The 27,094-nt window shown below is 44.8% G+C and overlaps 1 protein-coding gene across 1 annotated transcript; it reads right to left on the bottom strand.

Annotated features, from left to right (window-relative positions):
* Nucleotides 1–3,349: 3,349 nt before the first annotated feature.
* Nucleotides 3,350–26,806, bottom strand: ttf2 (transcription termination factor, RNA polymerase II). Its single transcript, XM_083777546.1, has 23 exons — nucleotides 26,739–26,806; nucleotides 25,245–25,344; nucleotides 24,650–24,736; nucleotides 24,379–24,448; nucleotides 22,966–23,895; nucleotides 22,702–22,822; nucleotides 22,209–22,373; nucleotides 19,147–19,304; nucleotides 17,608–17,689; nucleotides 17,027–17,152; nucleotides 16,766–16,916; nucleotides 16,301–16,406; nucleotides 15,860–16,044; nucleotides 15,532–15,685; nucleotides 14,955–15,046; nucleotides 14,728–14,813; nucleotides 13,617–13,759; nucleotides 12,879–13,061; nucleotides 11,707–11,765; nucleotides 11,315–11,468; nucleotides 7,166–7,248; nucleotides 3,847–3,921; nucleotides 3,350–3,685 (listed from the first exon to the last, which is right to left on the bottom strand). The coding sequence occupies exons 1-23, from the start codon at nucleotides 26,764–26,766 to the stop codon at nucleotides 3,541–3,543; spliced, it is 3,483 nt and encodes a 1,160-aa protein (XP_083633672.1). The 5' UTR covers nucleotides 26,767–26,806; the 3' UTR covers nucleotides 3,350–3,540.
* Between the last annotated feature and the right edge of the window lie 288 nt (nucleotides 26,807–27,094).

Here is a 27,094-nt window from a genome sequence, read left to right as displayed (position 1 = left end):
GCGCACTCGCCATTAGTCTGTATTGGCAGGGCGGTCAGCGTACCTATATCGAACACACCGAGTGCCACCCTACTCCCGACCGATAGGGGCGCGTAGTTGAAAGCCAATGGCAAAATAACAGCTCGGATAAAAATGCTTTTTATTAAACAACGCGGGATGCAGAAATTCTAATCGCTGGTGCTGTAACTAACTAACACCCGTGGGACAAATTGTGAGTACTTTATATTTTAAATGCGAATGTTTATATATTTTAATTCTTTGTAAATGTAGCGTTCGCCAAAAACAGGGTGAAGTTTCTTCATGACTCGTATGAATACGAGAGTCATGAACCATGGCTACACACAAGGCAGCCTTGAGCAGCAGCACGTTGTTTGTTGAGTTTTGCACTGGCTTCACTCACAGATAAATACTTCCCCAGTCCTTGTTGTTGTAACTGCATTCCCATTTTATTGCCGTGGTCTTAGTTTCTCCTCCATGTTTCTCCACAATTTTCGCTAACTTTGCTAACTTGTGTTGTGTTGTATGTTCAATGCGTTGATTTGGTATTGGTGGGCGTTCACTAAACTAGCGTGCCCCTGTTTGATTGACAGCCAAATGAGCCAATCCTATCTGCCCCCCCACAAAAACACAAGCACACACACACTGTCACACGCAGAACCATGTATGATGATGAGGTATCGATGTTCGCGAGACCAGAAACCCTGATGACCTTGGCCCTTGGGATACATCACTGAGTGAGGATACATCCCAGGTGCATCCAAGCGATGTATTTTCGTTCCGAGTGTTAAATATCTGATCTGCAAGATTACAATGTGTTACGATATGATGCATTTTTGGAAACACTATCTTTTTTAATTGTGTTAGAATTTCTTGTCATGAAAAATTGGAAAAAGAAACCACCACTCCTGAATGAAGTGTCTGGTGCTGGGAGTCTGGTGCAACGCACAGGTCCTGGCGGTAATCCTGGTGAGAGCAGGAGTGGACCTGGTGAGACGTGGGGCCCGGACAGGGTTCAATCAACCCACAGAGCCTACTACTAAAGTTACCTACCATATTCCTCATGTGGTTTTCACAGTTTTTATTATGCTTACAAGTTACAAAATATTCAAGTATAATAAATAATAATAGGCCTATAATAATAATAATAATACAATGGGTGCATTGATTGACTTATCTGGGAAGGTGTTGTCCCATACACCTGTGCATTTACTCTCTGTACACAACACTACACAAGTGGAATGAACTCTGGAAGAGATCAGAAGTATATCCATATCTCCATAGCAATAATGTTTGTTAGTTGTGTAGCCTACTAACCTGTGTATTTGAAGGCAAGTTGAACCAAGCCAGTTGTGTGTGGTGATGACACAGGAGGCAGGAGACTGCAGACAGACTATAGCCTGGACCAGGACCAAACATTGTTGTCCAGGGAAGTTTGTGTTCTAAATACCCCAATATTGTTAAATCAACATAAATTAACTGAACCTGGGTGCCATCAGCGTCCAGGCTTGCTGAGTGCTGAAAAGACTCCCGAGTCCAAACAATACCTATCCTATACCCCCCCCCCCCCCCCCCATGTATAGGCCTATTATTCATATGACATCATTCAACAACCCAATGGTAATAAAATCATGTTTTTGATAGCATACCCTTTAAATATTCTCAATGTATTTCTACTAGCCTCTTGGGAGAATTTAGATTTATGGTAGACATCTAGCAGACACTAATCCAGGGTGAATTCTAAAAAATGTGATATGTTGGAGAAAAATGAGGCGCCATGAAGACATATTCTGCTCATTTACACCCGGATCAGTCATTGGGCAGCACCACAACCCATTTAGGCCTGACTTCCAAATAAAAAAAAACCTTTCGCTCTGAAATAATATATATTCAAAGATTTGTGACACAATCTTACGATTTTTCAAAAATAGCAGACCTACAAGCTCGTAGCGTGCCACTCGGTGGCACGCTATGAGCTTGTAGATCTTTAGCTATTTTTCAATAGCTAAAGTATAAAATAATGCTTAGTTAAAACACAAAGGGGTTCCCGCCCAGAATGGGTAATCTTTGACCACCAAAGTGCACCATATATATACATTAAGATATTTATTAGAGAATAGTTCCTTGACAAATATAGTTTGTCCAGGAATAAAAATAAAATCTCTATAATTTAATATTTCTGCACAGCAAAAGATCAATAAAATGCAATGGATCTGAGAATCTGACAAATACATAATTTACAGTTGGGAATGCACCGATATATTGGCCAATATTTGCCTCGTTGAATGCCAATGGCATATCTGCAAAGAAGTTGACTGATGACTGTTGACTGATTCACTGATGACTATAGCTGATATGTATCTGTTAGTGTGATGCTGCTGCATACATTTTGCACTGGCTATGTTGGTGTATTAAGCTGCAGTTTTAAAGCCCTAACCAGTGACCACGCCAAAGGGTCACCATGAAACTCCTTGGGTCCAAACGGTTGCAAGGAGTTAACGCTATAACCGTCTCGACCCTTGTGTGGTTTGGGCCATTGAATTCCGTGCGTTGAATCACTAGGGTCAACGTGCAACAAGACACATCACACCGCAGGGACAACGTTAAAACCGTCTTGACCCTTTGGTGTGGTTAGGGCTAGAGCAGTTATTTCTTTATAATGGATATTTACTAATTTCCCTAGCACAAGAGGGGGATGAATAACAAAATAATCAATGTCGGTATTGGCTAAATTGTTATTTTAAGTAACATTATCAGCTCAGTGTTTCCATATCAACACATCCCTAATTTATAGTATTTGGGACTGTAAGTACAATTAATGTAAAAGCCATATCATACATTTTATTAGAATAAACATTTAAAACATAACAAAACGATTTGAACCATCATTGACAGTGTCAAAAACAAATGCAAGCCTTTTTAGGCTTGCATTTAATCATGCAGTGAAGATTTAAGCAATAAGCCACGAGAGGTCTCAGGTTACCGGGTATTTTACACTGCCTGGGAGCGTAGGCAGACCCGAGGCGCAGCCGAGGGTCTTCTAACTCCCAGGCAGTGTAAAATACCCGGTAAGCTGGGGCCTCGAGTGGCTTATTGCTTTTCTAAAACGGTTACAAACATATAGCAATATTAACCCAATAAAACTATTGAATTCACAAAAGTAGCTACGCTTTGCGCCACCAGAGCGAGCAACATCATTTCCTTGTTGTGCTCGGCAAGTAGGCTGACGGGAGAATAGCGCTTGATGATTTTACGGGGCTGCCTGGAGCCACACATTCAGTCATAATGAGCCGGGCGGTGCTTAGACGCCCGCACGGCATGTGTTTGTAAAGCAATCAAGTGCTCCCCTTCCCCAGTTCAGCTACAAGGCTGCAGGATGATACAAAGTGATTGAAGCAGTGGGTTATCGGTGAAATTTACACCGGTCACGTGACGGTAACCAGCCAATCACAATGAAGTATTGGGACTACCCGTTTTAGAAATATGAACTTGGGGATGATGGCTGGATCGGTGGAAAGCTATGTGGAAGTCATTTCTATTGCCTCAAATCCCAAAGATGGCCCTGAGGTCAGCCAGGGAGAGCTTGGTGACGGAACTTCCCGTTCCAGAGAGCACTTTCTGGGCCAGCTCCTTTTTCTTCGCCTGTAGGACTGAAATCTTGTCCTCCACTGTGCCCTCACACACAAACCTGAGCAAAACAAAAATGCAGGATGAGTTTAGATGCATTTATTCATTCATTTGTCTGGGGGAAAATGTACATAATATAAGGAGATAATATTGTAGCCCCTGGGATTTGGTATGTGAGGTAATTTACGTTGCCTGCGAGGACTCATGTATTCAATATTTTACCTGTGAATGGTAACGTCTTTCCGTTGTCCTACTCTGTATATGCGGTCACAGGCCTGGTCCTCCAAGGCTGGGTTCCTGTCAAACAGACAATGAGTTCCATGTTTAGCTCACCTTTTAAATACTATATCTGACACATTTAATGTGTTCCGTTAGTTCATGTTAATTGTAACAGAATAACATATTACAGAAAATAACTGAGATTTTTATTATACCAATGTGTACTGTACTGTATATGAGAGACAGTAAGAATTAAAAAGATTAAATGTATTTAAAACATTTGAGCATGAGAAGGCTTAAAAAAAATGCATGCTCTGTTTTTATGTGTCATTTAATTTGGCTTTTCTTTTCCTTTTATATATATTTCTTATCCCACGATTTTTAACCCATTTTTCACCCGTGTCAATCATCGAATGTGATCCTGGGCTCTACACACCCTCCACCAACCTAGTCCCCATATATGGGGGACATGGGGAGAGCAACGGACTTGAACTCATGCTTCCTTTATGCCTTCATTTGGCATTTTAATTCACATAGCTGGCTGAATTGAAAGTAAACCGATATGACCTCAGGCCTGGGTTTTTTGATGTCAGGTGAAACCTTAGTGAAAAGCTCATGAAATGTAGAAGACCTAGGTCACATTCATACCAGAGAGCTTTGCTGCGATTAAAACGAATCCTGCTGCGCATTTTCAGAAAGTGCACTTCGTTTGGCAGGTGTGAAGGCTCATTCGAATCGTAATGCGTATCAAAGAACCGCATTATACTCCGAGCAAAAACGGGGGTTTCGCTTCGCTTCCAATCGCACTTGATTATGATTCGGTGAAGGTGTGAATGCAATCCGCAGTAAATAAAGGAAATGAAGCAAACAATGTGGCGGGTGAGTAGGAGCTGAACACAGTTGGAGACAGAGAAGGCATATTTTACGCAGCGCAAATATGTCCCGTTACCGTGGATAGACGTGGTCGAATGAGGAGACTGAAGCCCTGATCGAAATGAGGACGAGTACATTAATCAATTGCTTAAGAAAACACATAAACAGTGCAGTGTAATAGTATTATAGCCTACAGTACAGAATATTCTGTCTGTCTGTGCCGTAAACATGGAGTGCTGTCACTGTGTGGGGACTAGTGGGGAGTAGGAACTTTCATCTCAATAAACATGTAAACATTTTGCGCTGCTGTCTGTTATATCGGTGCGCTCAGGCTCAGCGCTGTGCCTCCATGCCCAAAAGAACAGTGTGTGGCTGCGTGGGTATAGTGAGCGCGCGAGAGAGAGAGGGGGCCAGGGGGGGGTCCAGTCCCAGACGGCACGACACATGCACGTTATGAGTATAATGTTGACACCATAGATTTCACTGTGTAGGCTAGTTTATGAATGGAACACATTGATAAATGTCCCCCTGCTGTGTTTCCAATTGCTGCGGATGTAGTGTGAAGGCAAACCGCAGCAAATTAAATATGCAAGAATCCCAAATTCTCCGCCCATACGCATTGACTCTACCGAAGTATTAGGTGTGAATGTGACCCTAGTCATACATGAGTCATACTGAGGTCCTAGTCCTGATTGGTTACTCAGGTCACATGACCAGGAAACAGGAAGCAGGTAACAGAAATCTTTATAGACAGTCAATGTTATGTACAGCGGTGCACACAAGTGGTGCGCCAGTGCGCATGAGTCGTCAAAACGTTTGGTGCGCGATAGATCAAAGGCTTATTTTGATGAGGAAGTCAGAGGTCGAGGACATGAAGTACGTTTCAGTTGTAAACAAGCTACAATGACAACGGAAAGGGAAAGTTATTGTGAGCTCAGCTGTAAACCACGTTAGCGACCATAATATGAAAACTGTCACTTAAGCAATGCAGGTTACACACGCTGGAATTAAACATGGAACCTGCATTAGGTGCAGCATTAGGTGAGTAATTCATTGTATATGTGTTGGACGTTTGTGCTAGAGATAAACGGACAGCTGCTATCAGTGGGACCTTAGTGCTGTTTAACGACGACACTCTCTGTGACTAGGTGTACTAGTGTAGCTTTGCATCCGTTGCATCTGCCCGTGTGAATGCAGCATAACGTTGTGGCAGGATTAAGGTTGGGCGATATGCCAATTATTTTCAACCGCCCATCGTCTGACAAATATTCGCCGATTAACGATGTATTCGTGTCATAAAAGTAACAGCTCACTGCAGGTCGCAAAAAAGCCAGATCTACAAGCTCTCAAGGCGCCGCGTCCTGCCTGTTTTTGCAGCTCCGTTCGCTAGACGTTGAGAGCTTGTAGATCAGTCTGTTTCTGCAGCGCAGCTGCGCAGCCAGGGTAACTTGCTCCCTTGCCTCCCCGCACCGGTCAGTCGGAGGCTCGGAGCGGAGCCCACAAGCTGCTGCGGCCGGGCTGCTGCTGATCTACAAGCTCTCAAGGCATCGCGTCCTGCCTGTTTTTGCAGTGCCGTTCGCTACACGTTGAGAGCTTGTAGATCTGTCTATTTTTGCAGCGCTGGTGTCGGGGTTCGTTCACGTTTTCAATAAAAAATAACTTAGATTACAGGCGGATATGAAGTTCAATCAGTGGGTTGCAGCACCAGTAGGGGCGAGTGCAGTACTTTCATCCGACAGAGCATTGGTCCGAACGACAACCTACCTCCTCCCTCACCCTAACCCTAACCTCGCCCGGGGAAGACACCTAAACCTAACCGCAACCCTCTCCCGACCCGCAGCGCACCTCGGATCTGTCGGATGATAGTATGCCTCCCGTAGGGGCTACACGCTAAGCTAACGCTAAGCTAAGCGCTATTATGATCCCCGAGCCTATACACTAACACTAGTAGACAGTTTTTTTATTTCCCCCCCCGACTTCATGGGTGAGGCATTGGGATTGTGATGAGACACGAGACAGCAGTGTGCATTCTGTTGTGACTGTATATTATTAAACTGCATGGGTCTGGACTCCAGAGCTTAAACAACATGTAGGCTACAGCCTCCCTCAGCTCCCAGCCTTTACTTTGGCTGGCGGCTGCCGTAAGTGCCGTGCCCCGGTGCCCGATGCTGCTGAGTGCGGGGACTGTGGGAGCATACATTATAACGGAGGAGGTGATTTCCACCTGGCCGCTGTTACTACTTTGCTGGGCCAAATTGATTCACATTGCTCACACTTTACAGGTTAATTGGGCTAAATCGTCCCGAGAAATCGCCTAATAAAAATATTCGGCGATTGGATTCGTATATTCGCGATTGACGATGTATTCGTATCGTCACCCAACCCTAGGCAGGATACGAACGTCCGTTCCCTCAAAGCACACAACTGTGTGTGTGTGTGTGTGTCTCACCAGTGCATGTCGACGAGGAAGAGGTGGTTTCCCCCAATGAGGTTGAGCCCCACACCTCCAGCACAAAGTGAAACCAGCATCACCTTGGAGAAAACCAACCACAGAAACTTGTTAAGCATAACAAAAATGCACTGTGGGGGTGGGAGACGGCACAGTAAACTAAATAATGGACACAGAGCTAGATGTGACTTTGTGCATTGAGAGGTTATTGCTGCACACAAGATAGGGGGAGCGATTGTCCGGACAGAACATTTGATCCCCTCTGTGACAATTTCTTCTATAGCTATGTGGTTTAATTTCTAGCCTGGGTTCCAGCCTGATTCGCTGCGTTCTGCAGATCTGAAAATGTCACTGCGCTACTCAGTCTGGACAGAGGCTGCTTGACTAATGACTCGCATTTCATAACGTCAACTGTTACGTAGCCACGTTGTTGCCGATATGTCATCAGCCAGCGCCACTCTGTCCATGCTCCTCACCGTTGGAAAAAAATAGAGCCGTTCGAGACTTGAGAGTAAAACCCTACGGTAAAAAGTAAACGATTCAGTAGTACAAAAAGAAATTACAGCTGTGTGGGGTGAGTTTCTCTGTGCACAGAGAGCACTCATGGGATGGGAGGCTCATGGGCCTAGAACAATAGCAGCGTCTTTCAGAACAAAAAAGGAAAGGATAAACCTAAACATTATTCAGTGCTATGCCCCAACCAATGACAGTGATGAAGAAAGCAAGGAGGAATTCTATAACAGACTGCAGACCATCATCCAGAAATATTCAGGAAGAGACATCATCATCGTGATGGGTGACCTCAACGCAAAGATTGGAAGCGACAACAGAGGATATGAGAGAATCATGGGGCAGCATGGTCTAGGAGAGATGAATGAAAATGGAGAGAGATTTGCAGACCTATGTGCTAATAACAACCTTGTCATAGGGGGAAGCGTCTTCCCTCATAGACGAGTTCACAAAGCCACATGGGTATCTCCGGACCTCACCACCGAGAACCAAATAGACCATCTATGCATCACAAAGAAGTTCAGGAGGTCCCTCCAAGACGTAAGGGTCAGAAGAGGTGCCGATGTAGCATCAGACCACCACCTTCTGGTTGCCAAAGTTCAACTGAAGTTAAGGAAAAACTGGACAGGGGAGAAAAGCCAGCGACAAAGGTTCAACACAGCCTTACTACGAGACCCAACAACAGCAGAGAACTTCAAGATCACTTTAAGGAACAAGTTCCAGGCCCTGCAAGAGCTAGATGGAGAGGGGGAAGGAGACATTGACAGGAGATGGAAGGCGGTAAAGGAAGCCATAACCACGACTTGTAAAGTAGCACTGGGTCCACAGAAAGACAACCACAAGGCGTGGATATCAGCAGAGACACTGAAGAAGGTTGAGGAGAGGAAAGAACAGAAGGCAGCTCTAAACAACAGCCGTACAAGAGCAGGGAAGTTGAAGGCTCAAACACAGTACAGGGAAGCAAATAAGTCAGTGAAGAAAAGCATTAAAAGGGACAAGATTAACTACGTAGAGGCGCTTGCAGCGGAGGCTGAAGATGCAGCTAGACATGGGAATCTGAAGGACCTGTATGCCACCACCAAAAAGCTGTCAGGAAGGACCAGCAAACCACAAAGACCGGTAAAGGACAAAGAGGGGAAGCCGATAATTGGGGAGGAAGGACAGAAGAAAAGATGGTTGCAACATTTCGAAGAACTGCTAAACAGACCACCCCCGCAGGACCCACCACACATACAACAAGCAGACAGGGACCTTCAAATAGACCTCAGTCCCCCAACAAGGGAGGAAATCCGGAAAGCGATTAAAAAGCTTGGAAACGGCAAGGCCGCAGGACCTGACAACATTCCAGCAGAGGCGCTGAAGATCGACACAGAGACCACGGAAGAGATGCTCCACCCTCTCTTCCAGAAGATGTGGGAACAGGAAAACATCCCATCCGAATGGAAGGAGGGATATCTCATAAAAATACCGAAGAAAGGAGACCTGAGCAACTGTGCTAATTACAGGGGAATCACACTACTATCCATCCCAGGAAAGGTTTTCTACAGGATCTTACTGGACAGGATGAAGGACGTGGTAGACCCCCAGCTTAGAGACCAGCAGGCTGGCTTCCGCAAAAACAGATCCTGCATAGACCAGATTGCTACTTTGCGCATCATACTGGAGCAGTCACTTGAGTGGAACTCCCCGCTATTCATGAACTTTATTGACTACGAAAAGGCTTTTGATAGTGTGGACAGGGAGACCCTCTGGAAGCTCCTAAGGCACTACGGGGTACCAGAGAAGCTAACCAACATAATTAAAAACACATACGAGGGAATGACCTGCAGGGTGATCCATGAGGGTCAACTCACCGATGCCTTTGGAGTAAGAACGGGAGTGAGGCAAGGGTGCTTGCTATCGCCATTCTTGTTCCTGCTGGCTATGGATTGGGCAATGAAGCAATCCACAGCAGACAAGAGAAATGGAATACAGTGGTCAATGTGGACGCAGCTAGATGACCTGGATTTCGCGGACGACCTGGCCCTTCTATCCCACACCCAACAGCAGATGCAGGAAAAGACCAGCACCATCGCAACCAACTCCGCTCGCCTAGGCCTTAACATTCACAGAGGGAAAAGCAAAGTCTTGAGAGTGAACTCTGCCAGCACTGTACCCATCATGCTGGAAGGCGAAGCACTGGAGGAGGTTGACGAGTTCACCTACCTAGGCAGTATCGTCAACAAGAAGGGAGGAACAGATGCTGATGTGAAAGGCAGGATTGGCAAGGCCAGGGTAGCCTACCTCCTTTTGAAAAACATCTGGAGCGCAAAATACCTGGCCATCACAACAAAAATTAGAATCTTTAACAGCAATGTAAAATCAGTCCTACTCTACGGTGCAGAGACATGGAGGACAACAGTTAATACCACAAACAAAATACAAACATTCATCAACACCTGTCTGCGACGAATCCTCCAGATCCGCTGGCCAAACACCATCAGCAACAAGGAGCTGTGGCAACGCACCAACCAAATGCCCTCAGAGGAAGAGATCCTCAAAAGGCGCTGGAGATGGATAGGCCATACTCTCCGAAAACCAGCCTCAAACACCACAAGGCAGTCCCTCAAGTGGAATCCCCAAGGGAAAAGAAAGAGAGGTCGGCCACGGAACACCTGGCGCAGAGACTTGGAGGCAGATGCGAAAGCTATGGGCCACACTTGGGGACAGCTGGAAGTGTTGGCTGAGGATCGGGATGCTTGGAGAACTCTTGTCGACGGCCTAAACCCCAGAAGGGGTAATAGGCGTAAGTAAGTAAGTAAGGGGTGAGTTTAGTGAATGATAACTAAGGGTACGTCGCAGGACAACAGCAGTAGCTGTGTGGGGTGAGTTTAGTGAATGGTAAGGGGACGTTGCAAGACAACAGTAGTAGCTGTGTCGGGTGAGTTTAGTGAATGATAAGGGGACGTTGCAGGACAACAGCAGTAGCTGTGTCGGGTGAGTTTAGTGAATGATAAGGGGATGTTGCAGGACAACAGCAGTAGCTGTGTGGGGTGAGTTTAGTGAATGATAAGGGGATGTTGCAGGACAACAGCAGTAGCTGTGTGGGGTGAGTTTAGTGAATGATAAGGGGACGTTGCAGGACAACAGTAGTAGCTGTGTGGGGTGAGTTTAGTGAATGATAAGGGGACGTTGCAGGACAACAGTAGTAGCTGCGCAGTGATACGTCAAACTGGTGTTTTTCCTCAACCCGCACCACAGACCAATCAGAAGCCACGTTTCCATTTCAACCTTCATATGTCCCGCCTACCTGTGGAGAATAGGAGTCTGTCCAGACAGAGTAGTGTAGTGACATTTTCAGATCCGCGGAACGCAGCGAATTTAATTTCCTCTAGTACTACAACTTGGAAAGCAGATTATGTAATTCTATAACTGCAAAGAAATAGTGTGTTTTGACCCAAAACCTTGCCTGTCGTGAGTCTGCAACTACGCCTGTTCCACATAAGAATTAATTTACAATAATATCTCTTTAAGAATGCATGATGTCCAATCTTAAAAAAAATAAAACAAAATCTACTTTTATGTAATGGCAAGCATGATCGCTAGCCGCCCCTACTAATCTTTGCACACACAGTTAGTGAGTGTGTAATCTAGGGCTACCTGTGGTCCTTTAGGGTTGGTATTGAACTCGTCCACCAGGTCCATGCGTTTCTTTGGGTTGACGGAGCCGTCGATGACGGCGTAACTCAGACCCAGCTTCTGTAGATGGACCGCCACGATCCGAAGCATGCTCGTCCACTGTGACACGATCACGCTAAAAGAAATGCACACACACAGTATCATGCGTGTTTAGAAATATTAGAGAAGCTTAGAGACAACAGATTTGATCCCAGACCAACAGGTGTGTATGGTTCTGGAGGTGAGGAACCAACAGGTGTGTATGGCTCTGGAGGTGAGGAACCAACAGGTGTGTATGGCTCTGGAGGTGAGGAACCAACAGGTGTGTATGGCTCTGGAGGTGAGGAACCACTACAGCATCAGGGGGGGTTTACCTTTTCTGATCATCAGCTTTCTGTTTGATTGCCTTGAGTTCAGTCATGACGGCAGAGATCTGGTTTGAAAGATTGACACAGAAAAATTATCCGTTTTAATTTATGAGGATAAATATAAGTCTTGCAATAAACCTGGAAACCCACATTTTGTTTAGTGAATAAAACCATTGACCAATCGGTATAGTAGAGTATGTTAATACAACACAACTAGCTGTGGGGTGGTATCCCTGTTCTTCTGAGAAATGTAGATTGTGTGGTAGGGTAGGAAGGAACACTACTAGTTCACAAGAGATATTGCTTTAAAGCTGCTATAAGTATTATGTCAACATTCTAATGACCTTTTTTGGTATTCAGATAGACAGCAATGGGTAGAACGCTCCCAAAAAAAAGGTAGTCTCTGTGACACATCTAGATTTTCCTAGAAGCTTTCTCATTGGTCGATTTGCCTGTCTACTTCCTGATTGGTTAGTCATTGCGACCAGGGTTTTTTTTTTTCGACCAATGATAAAGCTTCTAGGAACATCTTTGAATGCAGATTGCGGCCCCTAGATGTGTCAGAGACAAAACGTTTTTGGAGCGTTTTAACCATTGCTGGCTTTTTAGACCGTCGTGAGACAGGTTAGTTTTACCCTACTGATGATGTGTTGTTGCAATAGTAATCCCGCTCAGTACGAGAGGAACCGCAGGTTCAGACATTTGGTGCATGTGCTTGGCTGAGGAGCCAATGGGGCGACGCTACCATCTGCGGGCTTATGACTGAACGCCTCTAAGTCAGAATCCCGCCTAGACGGAACGATATCTGGGCGCCGAGGACTCTCGGCTGGCCTCGCGTAGCCCGGCGGGCGACCGCCGGGTGCGGAGGGCCGTTCGTGACTGGGCCGGGGGGTCGCCGAAAGATGGCGGCCCCCCTCCGGGCGCGCACTTCATGTTTGTGAACAACTTGGCGCCAAATGACTCGTAAACGATCAAAAAGAAAACATCATTAAAATGTTGACATATTATTTCTTATAGCAGCTTGAAGCTTAATGTGCAATATCTCCACAGCCCCAAACGGGCATTCCGTCTTAGCTCAGACAGCAGTAGACATTTCAGCCCCTCCGCTCAGGGACACAAATCTTATGGACAGCTTCAAAGCTACACTAAGTAAAATGGCAGCAGGCAAAATTAAAAACCTTGGTGCTTTCACTGGTGCTCTCGAAGAGCTGTGAGGGAAAGTGGCTGCCGTTGAGCGACACGGTGTCCTGGTGGTCTGGGGCCGACGGAGAGGGGCTGGAGGAGGAGAGGCACAGAGCGTTCAGCTGCTCCTCTAGAGACAGGATGATGCCGTCGCCCTGCAGCTCCGTCTGGTCCAGAGTCTGGGGAGAAGAAAACAAACTAACTTTTGTAACGCTAACCCAAGTGTTTATTCGCAATCACAGCAGGCAGAACATACGTTTCGACCGGTATTGGTCTTTTTTAATGCACGTGCACCGTTCCATTTTATTCTGAGAAGAAGGGGAGTGACACACATCAGTTGTGCAGTGTTGAATTCGTCGAAAATAAGATGGAAAAAAAAGGTTCGTCGACTACCTTTTTCCACTGACGAAAACGAAACGAAACTAACTATATATTGACAATTGTCAACAAATAAAAACTAGACTAAAATGTTAGGAAGGGACTAGTGGACACTGGACTGTATAAGTCATTTTACACTTTGTTTGAATGCTGAAAATAGCCGATCTACAAGCTCACAACACGTCGCGTTGTTGTTGTGAGCTTGGCTATGGGTAGGGTAAAATCAGTCAGGGGTGAAAGTGTTTAAAGATCTGAACACATCGGCTTCATAATTGCCAATGACGATGACGTCAAGAGTCAAATAATGGCCAATATCAATATCAGTCAGTCTGATATAAATGTGCATTGTACTGTACCTTCTTAAGCAGTGAGAGGTGACAGCAGCACTGTCGCAGGCGCAGCAGCAGAGACAGGATGTGAACGCCGGTGCTGGCAGCCTGCTGGGACGATGATGGCGTCACTGCAGCCTCTGACTGGGAGAGACCAAACTCCTGGGCCACTGAGATGGACACATGTGTACAAAAATACTATTTTGTGACAGCAATCTTTACTTGTAATTAGTGCCATTTATACTGTATATTCCAGTAGTAGCGGTAACTATCGATTATCTTCTTACCAATTATTCCTAAAAAACATTAGGATTAAACAAATACTTGAGAAGCATGTTTTATGTACATTTATTTATATATATATATATATATCAACAAATTCGCACTTAAGCCATACTGTATGTTCTACTTTAGCCATTTTAGAAAGCTGATTAAATTGATTAGTTCAATTAAGCATTGCACGTGTAGATCCCTCCGTTTGGAGCTTCATCCATTGGAGAGTCCGGACCGGTGTCTGTGCTCAACCGCATGGATCAACCGTTTGATATCTCACCGGTGTCTGTGCTCAACCGCATGGATCAACCGTCTGATATCTCACCGGTGTCTGTGCTCAACCGCATGGATCAACCGTCTGATATCTCACCGGTGTCTGTGCTCAACCGCATGGATCAACCGTCTGATATCTCACCGGTGTCTGTGCTCAACCGCATGGATCAACCGTCTGATATCTCACCGGTGTCTGTGCTCAACCGCATGGATCAACCGTCTGATATCTCACCGGTGTCTGTGCTCAACCGCATGGATCAACCGTCTGATATCTCACCGGTGTCTGTGCTCAACCGCATGGATCAACCGTCTGATATCTCACCGGTGTCTGTGCTCAACCGCATGGATCAACCGTCTGATATCTCACCGGTGTCTGTGCTCAACCGCATGGATCAACCGTCTGATATCTCACCGGTGTCTGTGCTCAACCGCATGGATCAACCGTCTGATATCTCACCGGTGTCTGTGCTCAACCGCATGGATCAACCGTCTGATATCTCACCGGTGTCTGTGCTCAACCGCATGGATCAACCGTCTGATATCTCATCGGTGTCTGTGCTCAACCGCATGGATCAACCGTCTGATATCTCACCTTTATCGAAGGGATTGGAAGTGGAAGTATTTGCTGTATTCACATCATTTCCCTCGTGTCTCTTGAGGTAGTTTTGTAGAGTAGACCTGGACAGGAACAGGGATTTTTAACCAATTTGCAGCTGTCCAGAATGCCTCAAACGCACAAGGACAGCATACAGGTTCTATTAATTTCTAAAACTACAATTCATGATTGTGATTTTTTTTACAAGGAATTGTGTGTCGCACCTTGACTGAGCGAACACCACATCGTAAACAGACATCTCGTCCTCTGACAGCTTGACACGGTGGACCTCACAGGTCCGGTCGGGAAGGTATACCTGCAGAACATACAGTACCTTCAGTCAGCACCAACGTAGGTTCTAAAGTCTGCCATTTCTCATACTACTGTAGAAACAATAGGGAGAATTCCCTGTTTGTATGTGCTAAGGCTAAGCCATTAACCCATTTTGGGCGGGAACCCATTTTGGTGTTTTAAGCATTGTGTTCTACTTTAGCTATTGAAAAATAGTAGATCTACAAACTTGTAGCTATTTTAGAAAAATCGTGAAAATGTGGCACAAATCTTTGAATATATATTCTTTCAGAGTGAACGTTTTTAACTCAAATCTTAACTTCTAGGGTGTCCCTGGAACTACATATTTTCAGATGGGTGCCAATTACATATAATCTTGGGGGTCCTCGACATGAAAATGTTTGAGAACGACTGACATAGAAACATTGGGTTTTTCAGAAAACTGTCATGATTTAGAAGGCATCTGTAGAATCGTCATCAGTGCGTGCGTGCGTGCGTCGCAGTGTGTACCAGGGGTTTTCCCGCGGAGTCCCGTTGGTCTTTGGTGCGTCTGAGCAGGAGACTCTTGGTCAGGAGGTTGAGTCTCTCTCCTCCTCTCTTAGAGCCGTTGTCTACCTGAGCCTTCCACAGCTTGTACTCGTCAAAAGGAGCACAACGCAGGAACCTGGCAGAGAGAGAGACAGGGAATATGAGAGAGGGACATGACGTTGGAAAACATTTTAATGACACTCAGGCATTTAATATTTGTATTCACATCACAAATGATCCATCCAAATGACAGACATGCTTTCTTAACTGGTTTCATCCAAATGACAGACATTCTTTCTTAAATTCTTACTTGAGCAGGGAGTACATGTCCAGCAGATTGTTCTGAATGGGGGTTCCAGTGACGGCCCAGCGAGCCTGTGCTCGGAGCCTGCACGCGGCCTGCGACTGTTGAACCTTTGGGTTTTTGATGTTGTGCGCTTCATCCAGAACCACGCGGGCCCAGGCCACTCGCAGCAGAGGAGCCGCGTTTGAGGGCTACGAGAAATCAAACACAATAATGATGCATTGTTAGGCGCGATTCATACTCCTATTTTAGAGCCGAATAAAAGTCGGTTCGGCTCTGTAGAGCCTACAATGTGGGGGTGCATACTTAGTTTAGACATGGGTTAAGGTTAGGTTTAGGAAATCATTTCGGCACTACAGCCGGTAAAATAGGAGTATGAATCGGCCCTTAGGGTTCAGTTAATGTGTTCCGAGTTGGATGGTGTTGCATCATGTCCTTCCTGCGTACCACACTGTCTGAGTCCATGCTGGGTCTCTCGGCGTCCCCCTTCTGCACAGGGATCTCCTTGGACACCAGACTGTATGTGGTCACCACCACGTCATGGTTAGCCAGCCTGAGGAGGAGCACAGTCATTCAGTAAGGCCACTAGTCATAATAGTTTATAGTCTATAGAACTGAATTATTTAAAAAGGGGGAACAGTCCATCTACAAGCTCCCAAAGAGGCGATTAAATTGACGATTAATTGTCACACAAATAATTGCGATTAACGACGTGAAAAATAACTTAAATACACAAAGAAATTAACGACACATTAAATAAGTAAAAATCCCCAAAAGTACAAAACAGTACTACAAGCTTATACAACATGTGACGTACATTGAAAAATGTTTGAAAATGTATGGACAAATAATTGACGATTTTGTAATAATTGTGACAAGCCTGTGTGTGTGTGTGTGTGTGTGTGCGCTCACACTCTGGCGTTCCTCTGCCGGTTGGGCCCGTGGTACAAATACACACTCAGCTTTCCTGTCTTGACGTGTCTGTCAATCTCGTTCTTCCAGTGGTGAATCAGGGAGGCAGGACAGATGATGAGGGTGCCCTTGGAGACCACCAGGCCAGAGTCTAGGAATTGTGTTTTAAACCATTTTATAAAAACAACCAAAAAGTTCCATTATATCATGTCATATATTGCATCTACTGTATGCGTGCGTGCGTGCGGTATAAATGCCTACCGTTCTTAGATATCCAGCTGTCCAGCTGTTCGGCGTTGTCTTTGTGATCCTCCTCTTTGGTTTTTTTCTTCTGGGCCAGGATGAGAGCGATGACGGTCAGGGTCTTCCCTAGACCCATGTCATCCGCTAAAAGGCAGGTCAGTTATAGTGCAATTATAGCACAGTGCAATTATAGTGGTCATACTATGCCCCCTAGTGGTTTTCAGCATGAACATGATTCACTAATACCACAACTGAGATTTCCAAAGACAAACAAGTCAGGGAGTATATTCATAAACCAGCAGGTCAGGGAGTATATTCATAAACCAGCAGGTCAGGGAGTATTCATAAACCAGCAGGTTAGGGAGTATATTCATAAACCAGCAGGTTAGGATACAAATAAAAGTGGTGGCAACACCGGTTTGAATCTAGTTAATCTTTGTTGCATTAATGTCCCCAGTTTATTTTTTTTCTCCATTAAAAAGGCAAATGAGTCCACCTAAAATACTATTTCTATCCACTGATTCACAGCCAGGGCACCGAGGAGGTTTAACAGGGAGGTTTTAACACACTCAAAATGGAGCAATTTTATTTTATCTCACCCAGAATTCCTCCACAGGGGTTTTGGTTCTCTCTCCATAGCAACCAGGCTAAAGCTTTCCTCTGGTGGGCCAAGAGAGTCACCTGGTCAACCAATCACAACACAGAGTCACGTGCCATTCAATCACAAGAGAATGTCAGCAGCTCTCCAACAGTGTGGTTCAATCAATCAATCAATGAGTATGCATCAGGATTAGGGATGGGTATCGTTAGGTTTTTTTCGAGTCCGGTATCGATTCCGGTTCTGCTTATCGATTCCGGTTCTTAACGGTTCCCTATTTCGGTTCCAAAATGATATAAAAGAGGTCAAATGTTTAACAAAAAAGCTCAATGTCAATTTAAGACATGTAATGAATAAATAGTGTAAGATCCTCTTCCTCTTCATTCAGTTGAGCCATTTGTGGATAATATAGTAAAAAAATAAATGGTATTAACTTAAGGTCAATTGTTTTTCACAAAGCTATTATTTTTAAGACTTTGATTTAAGACAGATGAATAGAGTATAGACCAACATCCTTTCCTTTAACAGTTGAGCCATTTGTGGATACTACACAACACAATGTAGGCTTGTAGATCAGCTCTGTTCCCTGCGCATCTATTAAGGGAAGAAAATAAATAAATATCGTGTGACTGCGTGTCTGTGGGAACCGATAGAGAACCGAAATTTAATCATTGTAATGGGTACCCGGTACCCTACTACCCAGGCACGTTCGGTTCGGTACATACTTGGTCCCGAGATTCGGGACCCACCCCTAATCAGGATACATCATTAATATACACTATACAGCAGTGTTGTTTTTGGCAGCAAATTTAGATTTCAGTTTTAGTCTCTTGAATAGTTTATTTAGTTTTAAGTCACATGGAATGTTTTAGTGTTAAATTTACAATAGATTTAGTCGAACAAAATGTATTTTGGTGGGCCTTGATGCCGTCGTAATGACTTTTTAATTCTCCACTTGCTGAAAATAGCTGATCTACAAAGCCCACAACACATCACAGCGCGACGCGTTGTGAGCTTGTAGATCGGCTATTTTCGGCATGCAACCAATTGTAAAATGACTAGTGGATCTAGTCCCTTCCTAACATTTTAGTCTAGTTTTTATTTGTTGACGGTATATTTAGTCTTAGTCATCATAGCTTAGTTTTTATTTAGTTTCCCTTTAGTTTTCCTCAGTGAACAAACGTAGTCGAACATTTTTCGCCAACAAAATCAACACTGCTATACAGTACATTTTAAAACAAGGAATAAAAGGAAAACAAAACAGTTACCAAGTGAATGAATGTATTCTTAACAAACCATCAAACTCAAGAGTTCAAGGTTTTAAAAATAGTAAAATTCTTAAGTTTTTCCCCTTCTTTTTTGTAGGAAAGCAAAGCAGGTAAACATAAATATTTACTTACAAGTTGCGAGTCATAACAATAGAGTCCGCATTCCCACACCCCAAAATGGGTCACTCACAATAACTAACCCTATGTTTGGGAAACAACTCATCTTCTAAATAAGTGGGAGAGATTCCAATCCAACAAAATGACATCCCGACCTTGATTCCCTTGGGGTCTGGGACCTCATCGTCAGGACCAGGGCAGGACTCCATGGATTTGTGGAGGTGGTCGATGGCCTCCGAGGTGGCGTTCTTCACAGCCATCAGGCGGTTATCGGTCATCCTTCCTCCGTAGAATGCCGCTTCCTGGGAGTGTGCTGGAACGCCACAAGAAAAAACATTTTGGCAGGTGAGTTTCAAATTTAAAAAGGCACTGATGATTTACAGCAGCATCACCCTGTGTATTAATTGTTCACTCACTTTTACAGACATTGCTACTTCGTAATACAATCAGTGGCGTTTCCAGGAATTACATTTTGGGCAGGCAAGATATATATACACCTGCCAGACAGTAGGATACAAGGAGATATACCTGCCAGACAGTAGGATACAAGGAGATATACCTGCCAGACAGTAGGGTCACATTCATACCAGAGAGCTTTGCTGCGATTAAAACGAATTCTGCTGCGCATTTTCAGAAAGTGCACTTCGTTTGGCAGGTGTGAAGGCTCATTCGAATCGTAATGCGTTCGTAATAAGAACCGCATTATACTCCGAGCAAAAACGGGGGTTTCGCTTCGCTTCCAATCGCACTTGATTACGATTCGGTGCAGGTGTGAATGCAATCCGCAGTAAATAAAGGAAATGAAGCAAACAATGTAGCGGGTGAGGAGCTGAACACAGTTGGAGACGGAGAAAGCATATTTTACGCAGCGCACAGATGTCCCGTTACCGTGGATAGACGTGGTCGAATGAGGAGACTGAAGCCCTGATCGAAATGAGGACGAGTACATTAATCAGGCACAAACATTCCTTTGTCCCGGTCTCTAGTCACACACTGAATGCTGCTGTGCGTAGATAGAGGATATAACCTTATGATGAGCACTTTTACTTTTTACTGTATTATCTTGTGCCTATGTCTATGCACACGCACTTTTATGACCTATCGCATAGCACTTTAAACGCCTGCACTTTAATGGTTGTGTGCACCTTTTACTCTGGTATCCGCTATGTGAACTGTTTGTTGTCTGTACCGTTTCATTCATTGTTTAATGTACTGTCTATGCTGCAACCCAATTTGCCCTTCGGGGACACTAAATAAACTTGAACCTTGATCAATTGCTTAAGAAAACACATAAACACTGCAGTGCAGTGTAATAGTATTATAGCCTACAGAATATTCTGTCTGTCTGTGCGTGCCGTAAACATGGAGTGCTGTCACTGTGTGGGGACTAGTGGGGACTGGAACTTTCATCTCAATAAACGTGTAAACATTTTGCGCTGCTGTCTGTTATATCAGTGCGCTCAGCGCTGTGCCTGCATGCCCAAAAGAACAGTGTGTTGCACTGTGGCTGCGTGCGTATAGTGAGAGAGAGAGAGAGAGAGAGAGAGAGAGAGAGAGAGAGATAGGGGGGGTCCAGTCCCAGACGGCACGACACATGCACGTTATGAGTATAATTTTATCACAATAGATTTCACTGTGTTGTAGGCTATGTTTATGAATGGAACACATTGATAAAGGTCCCCCCTGCTGCGTTTCCAATTGCTACGGATGACAGTGTGAAGGCGAACTGCAGCAAATTAAATATGCAAGAATCCCAAAATCTCCGCCCATACGCATGAGTCTACCGAAGTATTAGGTGAGAATGTGACCTAGGATACAAAGGCTGAAAGGCATTTGCATTCGAATGGGTGATTGAGGGTCGCGCTCTATACACGCAACGGCCAATCAGCTGTCCACTAATAGTTCTCAGGTCTTGTTTTTGTCCTCCGGTCACATTCTCACCTAATACTTCGGTAGACTCATGCGTATGGGCGGAGATTTGGGGATTCTTGCATATTTAATTTGCTGCGGTTTGCCTTCACACTGTCATCCGTAGCAATTGGAAACGCAGCAGGGGGGACCTTTATCAATGTGTTCCATTCATAAACCTAGCCTACAACACAGCCTACAACACAGTGAAATCTATTGTGATAAAATTATACTCATAACGTGCATGTGTCGTGCCGTCTGGGACTGGACCCCCCCCCCCACTCTCTCTCTCTCTCACTATACGGACGCAGCCACAGTGCCACACACTGTTCTTTTGGGCATGATGCAGGCACAGCGCTGAGCGCACTGATATAACAGACAGCAGCGCAAAATGTTTACACGTTTATTGAGATGAAAGTTCCATTCCCCACTAGTCCCCACACAGTGACAGCACTCCATGTTTACGGCAGGCACAGACAGACAGAATATTCTGTAGGCTATAATACTATTACACTGCACTGCAGTGCAGTGTTCTTCTTTCTTAAGCAATTGATTAATGTACTCGTCCTCATTTCGATCAGGGCTTCAGTCTCCTCATTCGACCACGTCTATCCACGGTAATGGGACATCTTTGCGCTGCGTAAAATATGCTTTCTCCGTCTCCAACTGTGTTCAGCTCCTCACCCGCCACATTGTTTGCTTCATTTCCTTTATTTACTGCGGATTGCATTCACACCTGCACCGAATCGTAATCAAGTGCGATTGGAAGCGAAGCGAAACCCTCGTTTTTGCTCGGAGTATAATGCGGTTCTTTGATACGCATTACGATTCGAATGAGCCTTCACACCTGCCAAACGAAGTGCACTTTCTGAAAATGCGCAGCAGAATTCGTTTTAATCGCAGCAAAGCTCTCTGGTATGAATGTGACCTCAGTGTATGGATTTTGGACATAACAGGCCAGAAATGGATGTGGACTGTCCTCGCCTTATTGTAGATACTAGATACGCCACTGCATATGATGTCTTGAATTACTTGTCTTGCCTGAATAATTGAGTCAATCTCAGCTCAACATCAAGTAGTCAATGTTTGAATTTTGTTCAGAAATACATTTGAACACATCTGTGTTTTAAAAAAAGGTAATAAAAACAACAATGGTGTTTTGAGTACTGAAAGTCATGCTGTAGTGAAATTAATAGAATCCAGTGGCAAATTACAGCATGCATACTGTACATGACAATATTCTTGTGTGACTCTAGAATCATCATGGAAGTCAAACCAGAAATCAGGACAAATGGATGTGTCATTTTACCATAGTGGCTGGAGCCGCCCGAGGCCTCCAGGTGGAGAGGGCCTGGGGCTGGCGGGCAGGGCAGGAGCACGGTGCCCCCCTGCCGACTGAACGGGTTACTCTGGCAGGGAGCGGCCGCTGGCTTGGCATGATGATGACCACCACCACCATCTCCGCTCGAGGTCTCTGGAAAGGGTGAGATTCCTGTGAGAAATATCATACTGGTAGCAGTAACAGCTACAGTAACTGCATCAAAACTATAATTTTGAGTGCAGTTTAATTCATAATTATATTATATATATGAAGGAGGGACAGGGTGTTGGATATAACTCCAGGTGGCAATGGTTCGCAAACATTTTTCAAATGGCCAAAACACAAGTTAGGGTTAGGTTAGAAATTCTATTTAGCTGGGGGCCCACTGCCTGGAAGCCCCCCAGGGATGCCTGGGGGTCCCGGAACCCACTTTGAGCACCACTGGTATGCCACATCCGAGTGTACAGCTGGAAGGTGTTACCAGGTTGAGAGACAGCGGTGATGCTCAGAGACTCCAGCGTATCCTCCAGATCTTTGACCTGATTCTTCAGCCTCTCCCCCTTATCCGGCAAAGCAGACACATTCACTACAGACAGAGTGGCCTGTTGGAGGGAAAAGAGACAGGGACCACAGAGAAAAAGGAATAGTTTACATATTGTTGCCGTCGGGTGTAAAACCTCATATGTACACTAGATTTCCACTGAAGTGAACACACACACAAACACGAAAAACATTTATCCCTCACTTTTTTCTGTTTGAGCTGGGCAGAGAGCAGACTGTGCAGCTCTCTGGGATCTTCCTGGGAAGACTGCCGGAACCCTGAGAAGGCGGTCAGGGTCTTCTGCACGGAAGTCACCGGAGGAGTCCTCCAGGTGGCGGGCTTCACTGACACCAACAGTACATCATCGTCGTCGTCATCAACAACAACGGGAGTGCTTGTATTGTCAGATCTGGATTCATCTTGTTGTTCTTTGGAGTGAGTGGCATGCGGTTTAGTGGGTTTGCCAGAAGACAGGGAGGTGCAGGTGCCCTCTTCTTTAGGGCCTGCCTGAGTGATGCCAACAGGAGAGGAGTCGGAAGCACTCTTAGTCTTGCGACTGGTTTCTTCCTGAGTTTCGGTGGTTCTGAAAGCACCGGTTGGTTGTGGGGTGGAGGCCCCGTCAGGACTCGGTGGGATTGTGCATGCTTCGTCAGTGTGTGGGGCGTTGACACTAGAGGTACTATAGTTCTTCACTTCTTGGCTTCTATCTCTATGGCCATCTCTAGTTTTCTCTTTCACTTCAGCAACTACGTTTTTCTCACCGTCAGATTTGGAGATGCTCCTCTCCTCATTTGAAACTCTCTTCTTTACCTTCATTCCCGGTGGAAGATGTTTACCTCGATATGAATCTGATGAGTTTGACCTCCCGCTGTCCTCGTCTTCAACACCGCTGTGTGCATCTTCTTTTCCGTTGCTCTCTTTACTGCCGTTTTCCTGGCTTGCTGTCAGTCGGTCCCTTTCACTCGTTTGGTCTCTTGCCTTTTTCTCAGTCTCTCCAGGTGCCGTCATCTTCTTCCATTCAGAGTCCTGGTGGTGCGTCTTGTCCGGAGCCTTGAAAGGGTTTCGAACCGGTGGCAGGAAAGAGGGCTGAAGTGGTCTGTCGGATGATAATGGGTTTTGGTTCTCCTTCTCTGGCTGCAAGGAGGGAAAACAGCAGACATTTTGGAAATGTTGGTACAGATTATTCAAAGGATGTTACCAGAAGAACGGAGTGAAGACAACGTATAGGTTTGTATTTAGCTTATAAATGACTAATTTTAAAATAGTCAATGTTGGTTCAAGGATGTGATCAAGACAACACTAAAATTAAGGAATCATTGGGGGAGATATTAGGCTAATATTAAAAGATATGTGTGAGGTGCAGATTTCAGTCACATTACTAATTTGTGTCAACTCATGACAAGGACATTACTTAATCTAAGCCATGAAGAACTGTATGAGCAGCTCACTCTACTTCTGGTTCCGATACTGAACCGCTTCAACCAAAATCACAGCTGTACAAAAACACGGCTTAATAGAATTAAGTTGAACTGACGTCTCAGACCCTTTGAATTTACAGAGGGATGAACAAATCCATAAATGTGTTCTATATAAATGCAAAGTCAAGTAGTGGCTTACTGGAGTCCAGGGCACAACTCCACACCACTTCTGTCCCGCGGCCTTCCCCACAACACAACGGTAGTATAACCTGTAAAGACAGCTTCAGTGTTACACACACACACACACACACTAAAACTCATATCAAATTTATCTTGAATTCTAATTTCGAGAATGGTGACGTCGGCTGGTCAGTTCCATGTCCTTGTCTCTTCTGTTTTCTGATCCATGCTCTAGTAATAAGAAAAATACACACACACACACACACGTGCGCAGACGCACACACACACACCTGTGATTCTGTTTAGGAATATCATGTGTGATCGCTTGAAGTTCCACCATGGAGTCTTCATGATTTATGCAGTGGGATGGTTTCACACTACAGGAAGGGGGGGGAAGACACATGAAAGGTTAAAACATTAATACAACTTCCTTTAGACATCATTCAAGTCCGAAACATTAACATGTCTAGTCGTCTATGAATATGATGTGGGTATAGCCTAGCCCTAGCCCCTTTCTGGAACCGGTTTACCCTTTTTGTCTTCGGGAAGGCGGTATCCCAAATTCAAAAAAGTTAACCCATTTAGACCTGAGGATGAATCTACAAATCCTGACAGTTATGTGAAAAACCTCACGTTTCGCTCTGAAAGAATATATATTCAAAGATTTGTGCCTTGTGGCCACATTTTCACAATTTTCAAAAAAATGCAGACCTACAAGCTCGTACGCTACGAGCTTGTACTGTAGATCTGCTATTTTTCAATAGCTAAATGATAACATAATGTTTAAAACACCAAAAGGGGTTCCAGCCCCCAAAATGGGTTTTAAACAGGGTCCGAACGGGGCTACTACGCCTATAAGCCATGGAGGAATAATAAAAGCTATACCTTGCGTTTTGTGTGAAACCACAACCCGAGATACAGATGTAGAAGCTCTTTCCTTTGTTGGGTCCATCCTTCGTGCCCGTTTTCAACATGCATACTCGTCCTGTACGGAGTCATTGACAAGGGTCCAATGTTAATAATGTGATATATTGTAGTGGTAACAACCATACCGTACAGCAGGGTAATTATTAATCACAGAAATCGATTGGTTGTCACAGAAAACAGAACCTGTCAATTGGCAATGTTTCAAAAAACTTCAACCACTGCCTGCTACAACCCTAGCCCCTCTCGGAACCCTACATAAAGCTTTTCTGAAATTTTGATGAGTTTTATGTAGGGTCCCTGCTCATAACTATATTTTCGTATGGGAATTCTGGAACGCGGACATACATAATCTCTCTAAGATTGTATCTGCGGCGTTTGACGGCCTTTTTTAGTTTTAAGTTCTTCTGAATTCGTGAACTTTAAGTACCTATACATCCCGCTGCGAATATCTCCTGTGGCGCGGAAGCCGTTAAGTATTTTTAATCTTTGTTTGACCGATTTGGTCGCTTTATTTCTTGTTTGTTTACCGTTTATTGTACCGCCTCCCGGTGTGCGGTTGGCTTGTGCCGGCTTGTCCCTGCCTCTGATCTGCTCTGTCATAGCTATAGTGCCACTAGCTAGCCAGATAGGCGGTACAATGAGGTGTCAATAAACAAGGAAGGAAGAGAAGAATCAAAGCGACCAAATCGGTCAAACAAAGATAAAGTCAGAAACTTCAGTACCATTGGGTTCTGCTTGGAGGGCTACTACAACCCTGACGTTCCTATAGCCTAAGATTTAGACGTAGATGCATTTTATCGATTCTGAACGGTCGAGAAATGACAAGTTACTGTGTGGCCGTGGGGGTCCCGCTACTGTACTGTACTGTACTGTTACTGTAACACCCCAAATCATCAGTTAATATGTGTGTGTGTGTGTGTGTGTGCGCGTGCGTTGTGAAAACGAACCAAAAGCTATTTTCGTGCTCGGGTCCATAGCTCTGGTCCATAGCCTTCTACTGCTTCTATCTGCAAGGGCAGATAGAAGCAGTAGAAGGCTTCTATCTGCAGGGCAGATAGAAGCCGTAGAAGGCTATGGACCAGAGCTAGGACAGACCCAGAGACCCATAGGGACACACATAGCTGTCTATAGGAGTGGTCGCACCACTCACAAATCTTAGGCTATGACGTTATATAGGCGATATTTTTGGAAGGTTCGTCACATCAATTGTTCCGTTCTGAAATTAGAAGATGATCCACACAGGCCAACTGCGTTTGTGATCCTGTACTGTAGACCTTCTGTTTTGACAGCTCCGTTTGGAACCTCAATATCTACAGTGCTTACACTTTGAAAAAGCGTAGGCAGCGTTTTCGAATACAGTCACAACAATGGACGTTTTGAAAATATCATGGCTTTCTTTGCCCAATTCAAAGCTGTTAAAGAAAACTAGACACATTTTCCATCTATACTTACCATCTTTATTACACAGAACTTCTTCCATGATGTTCTTCCTTCTTCTGTTCTAGTGTCGCACAGTCGCAGATTTGAAATGTTCTTCTTCTTCTCTGCGTTTTATAACCGGCTCCTTTCCGGCAGTCTAGACGCCTGTCGGCGTATTGCTGCCTCCCACTGTTTGTATTTGGTATTACATATTTTATTATACTGAGACCTTACACCAATGGTTCCCAAATATGGTCCCCCCAAATTGGCACTAATTAGACCCCCAATTTGAAAAGATCTGCCAGGGACCCCCATAAGAGAAGATGAGCCGCATTTTAATTCCCCTCCCCACCCCTATTTTATGGCATTTCTATCTCTGAGAACAGCTT

This window comes from Protomyctophum parallelum (genome assembly GCF_964188405.1).
Source record: "Protomyctophum parallelum genome assembly, chromosome: 11".
Classification (NCBI taxonomy): domain Eukaryota; kingdom Metazoa; phylum Chordata; class Actinopteri; order Myctophiformes; family Myctophidae; genus Protomyctophum; species Protomyctophum parallelum.
This window is presented reverse-complemented; position numbering and strand designations above follow the sequence as displayed.

Bases quoted from the DNA above. Each gene is read 5' to 3' on its own strand.
- ttf2 (XM_083777546.1), bottom strand. From the start codon at position 26,766: ATGGAAGAAGTTCTGTGTAATAAAGATG. The intron at 23,896-24,378 runs GTAAGCCACTAC...CCCTCCTTGCAG, and splicing joins GAGTTGTGCCCTGGACTCCA to CCAGAGAAGGAGAACCAAAA. The intron at 15,047-15,531 runs GTACACACTGCG...TATGTTCTGCAG, and splicing joins ACTCCGCGGGAAAACCCCTG to GTATACCTTCCCGACCGGAC.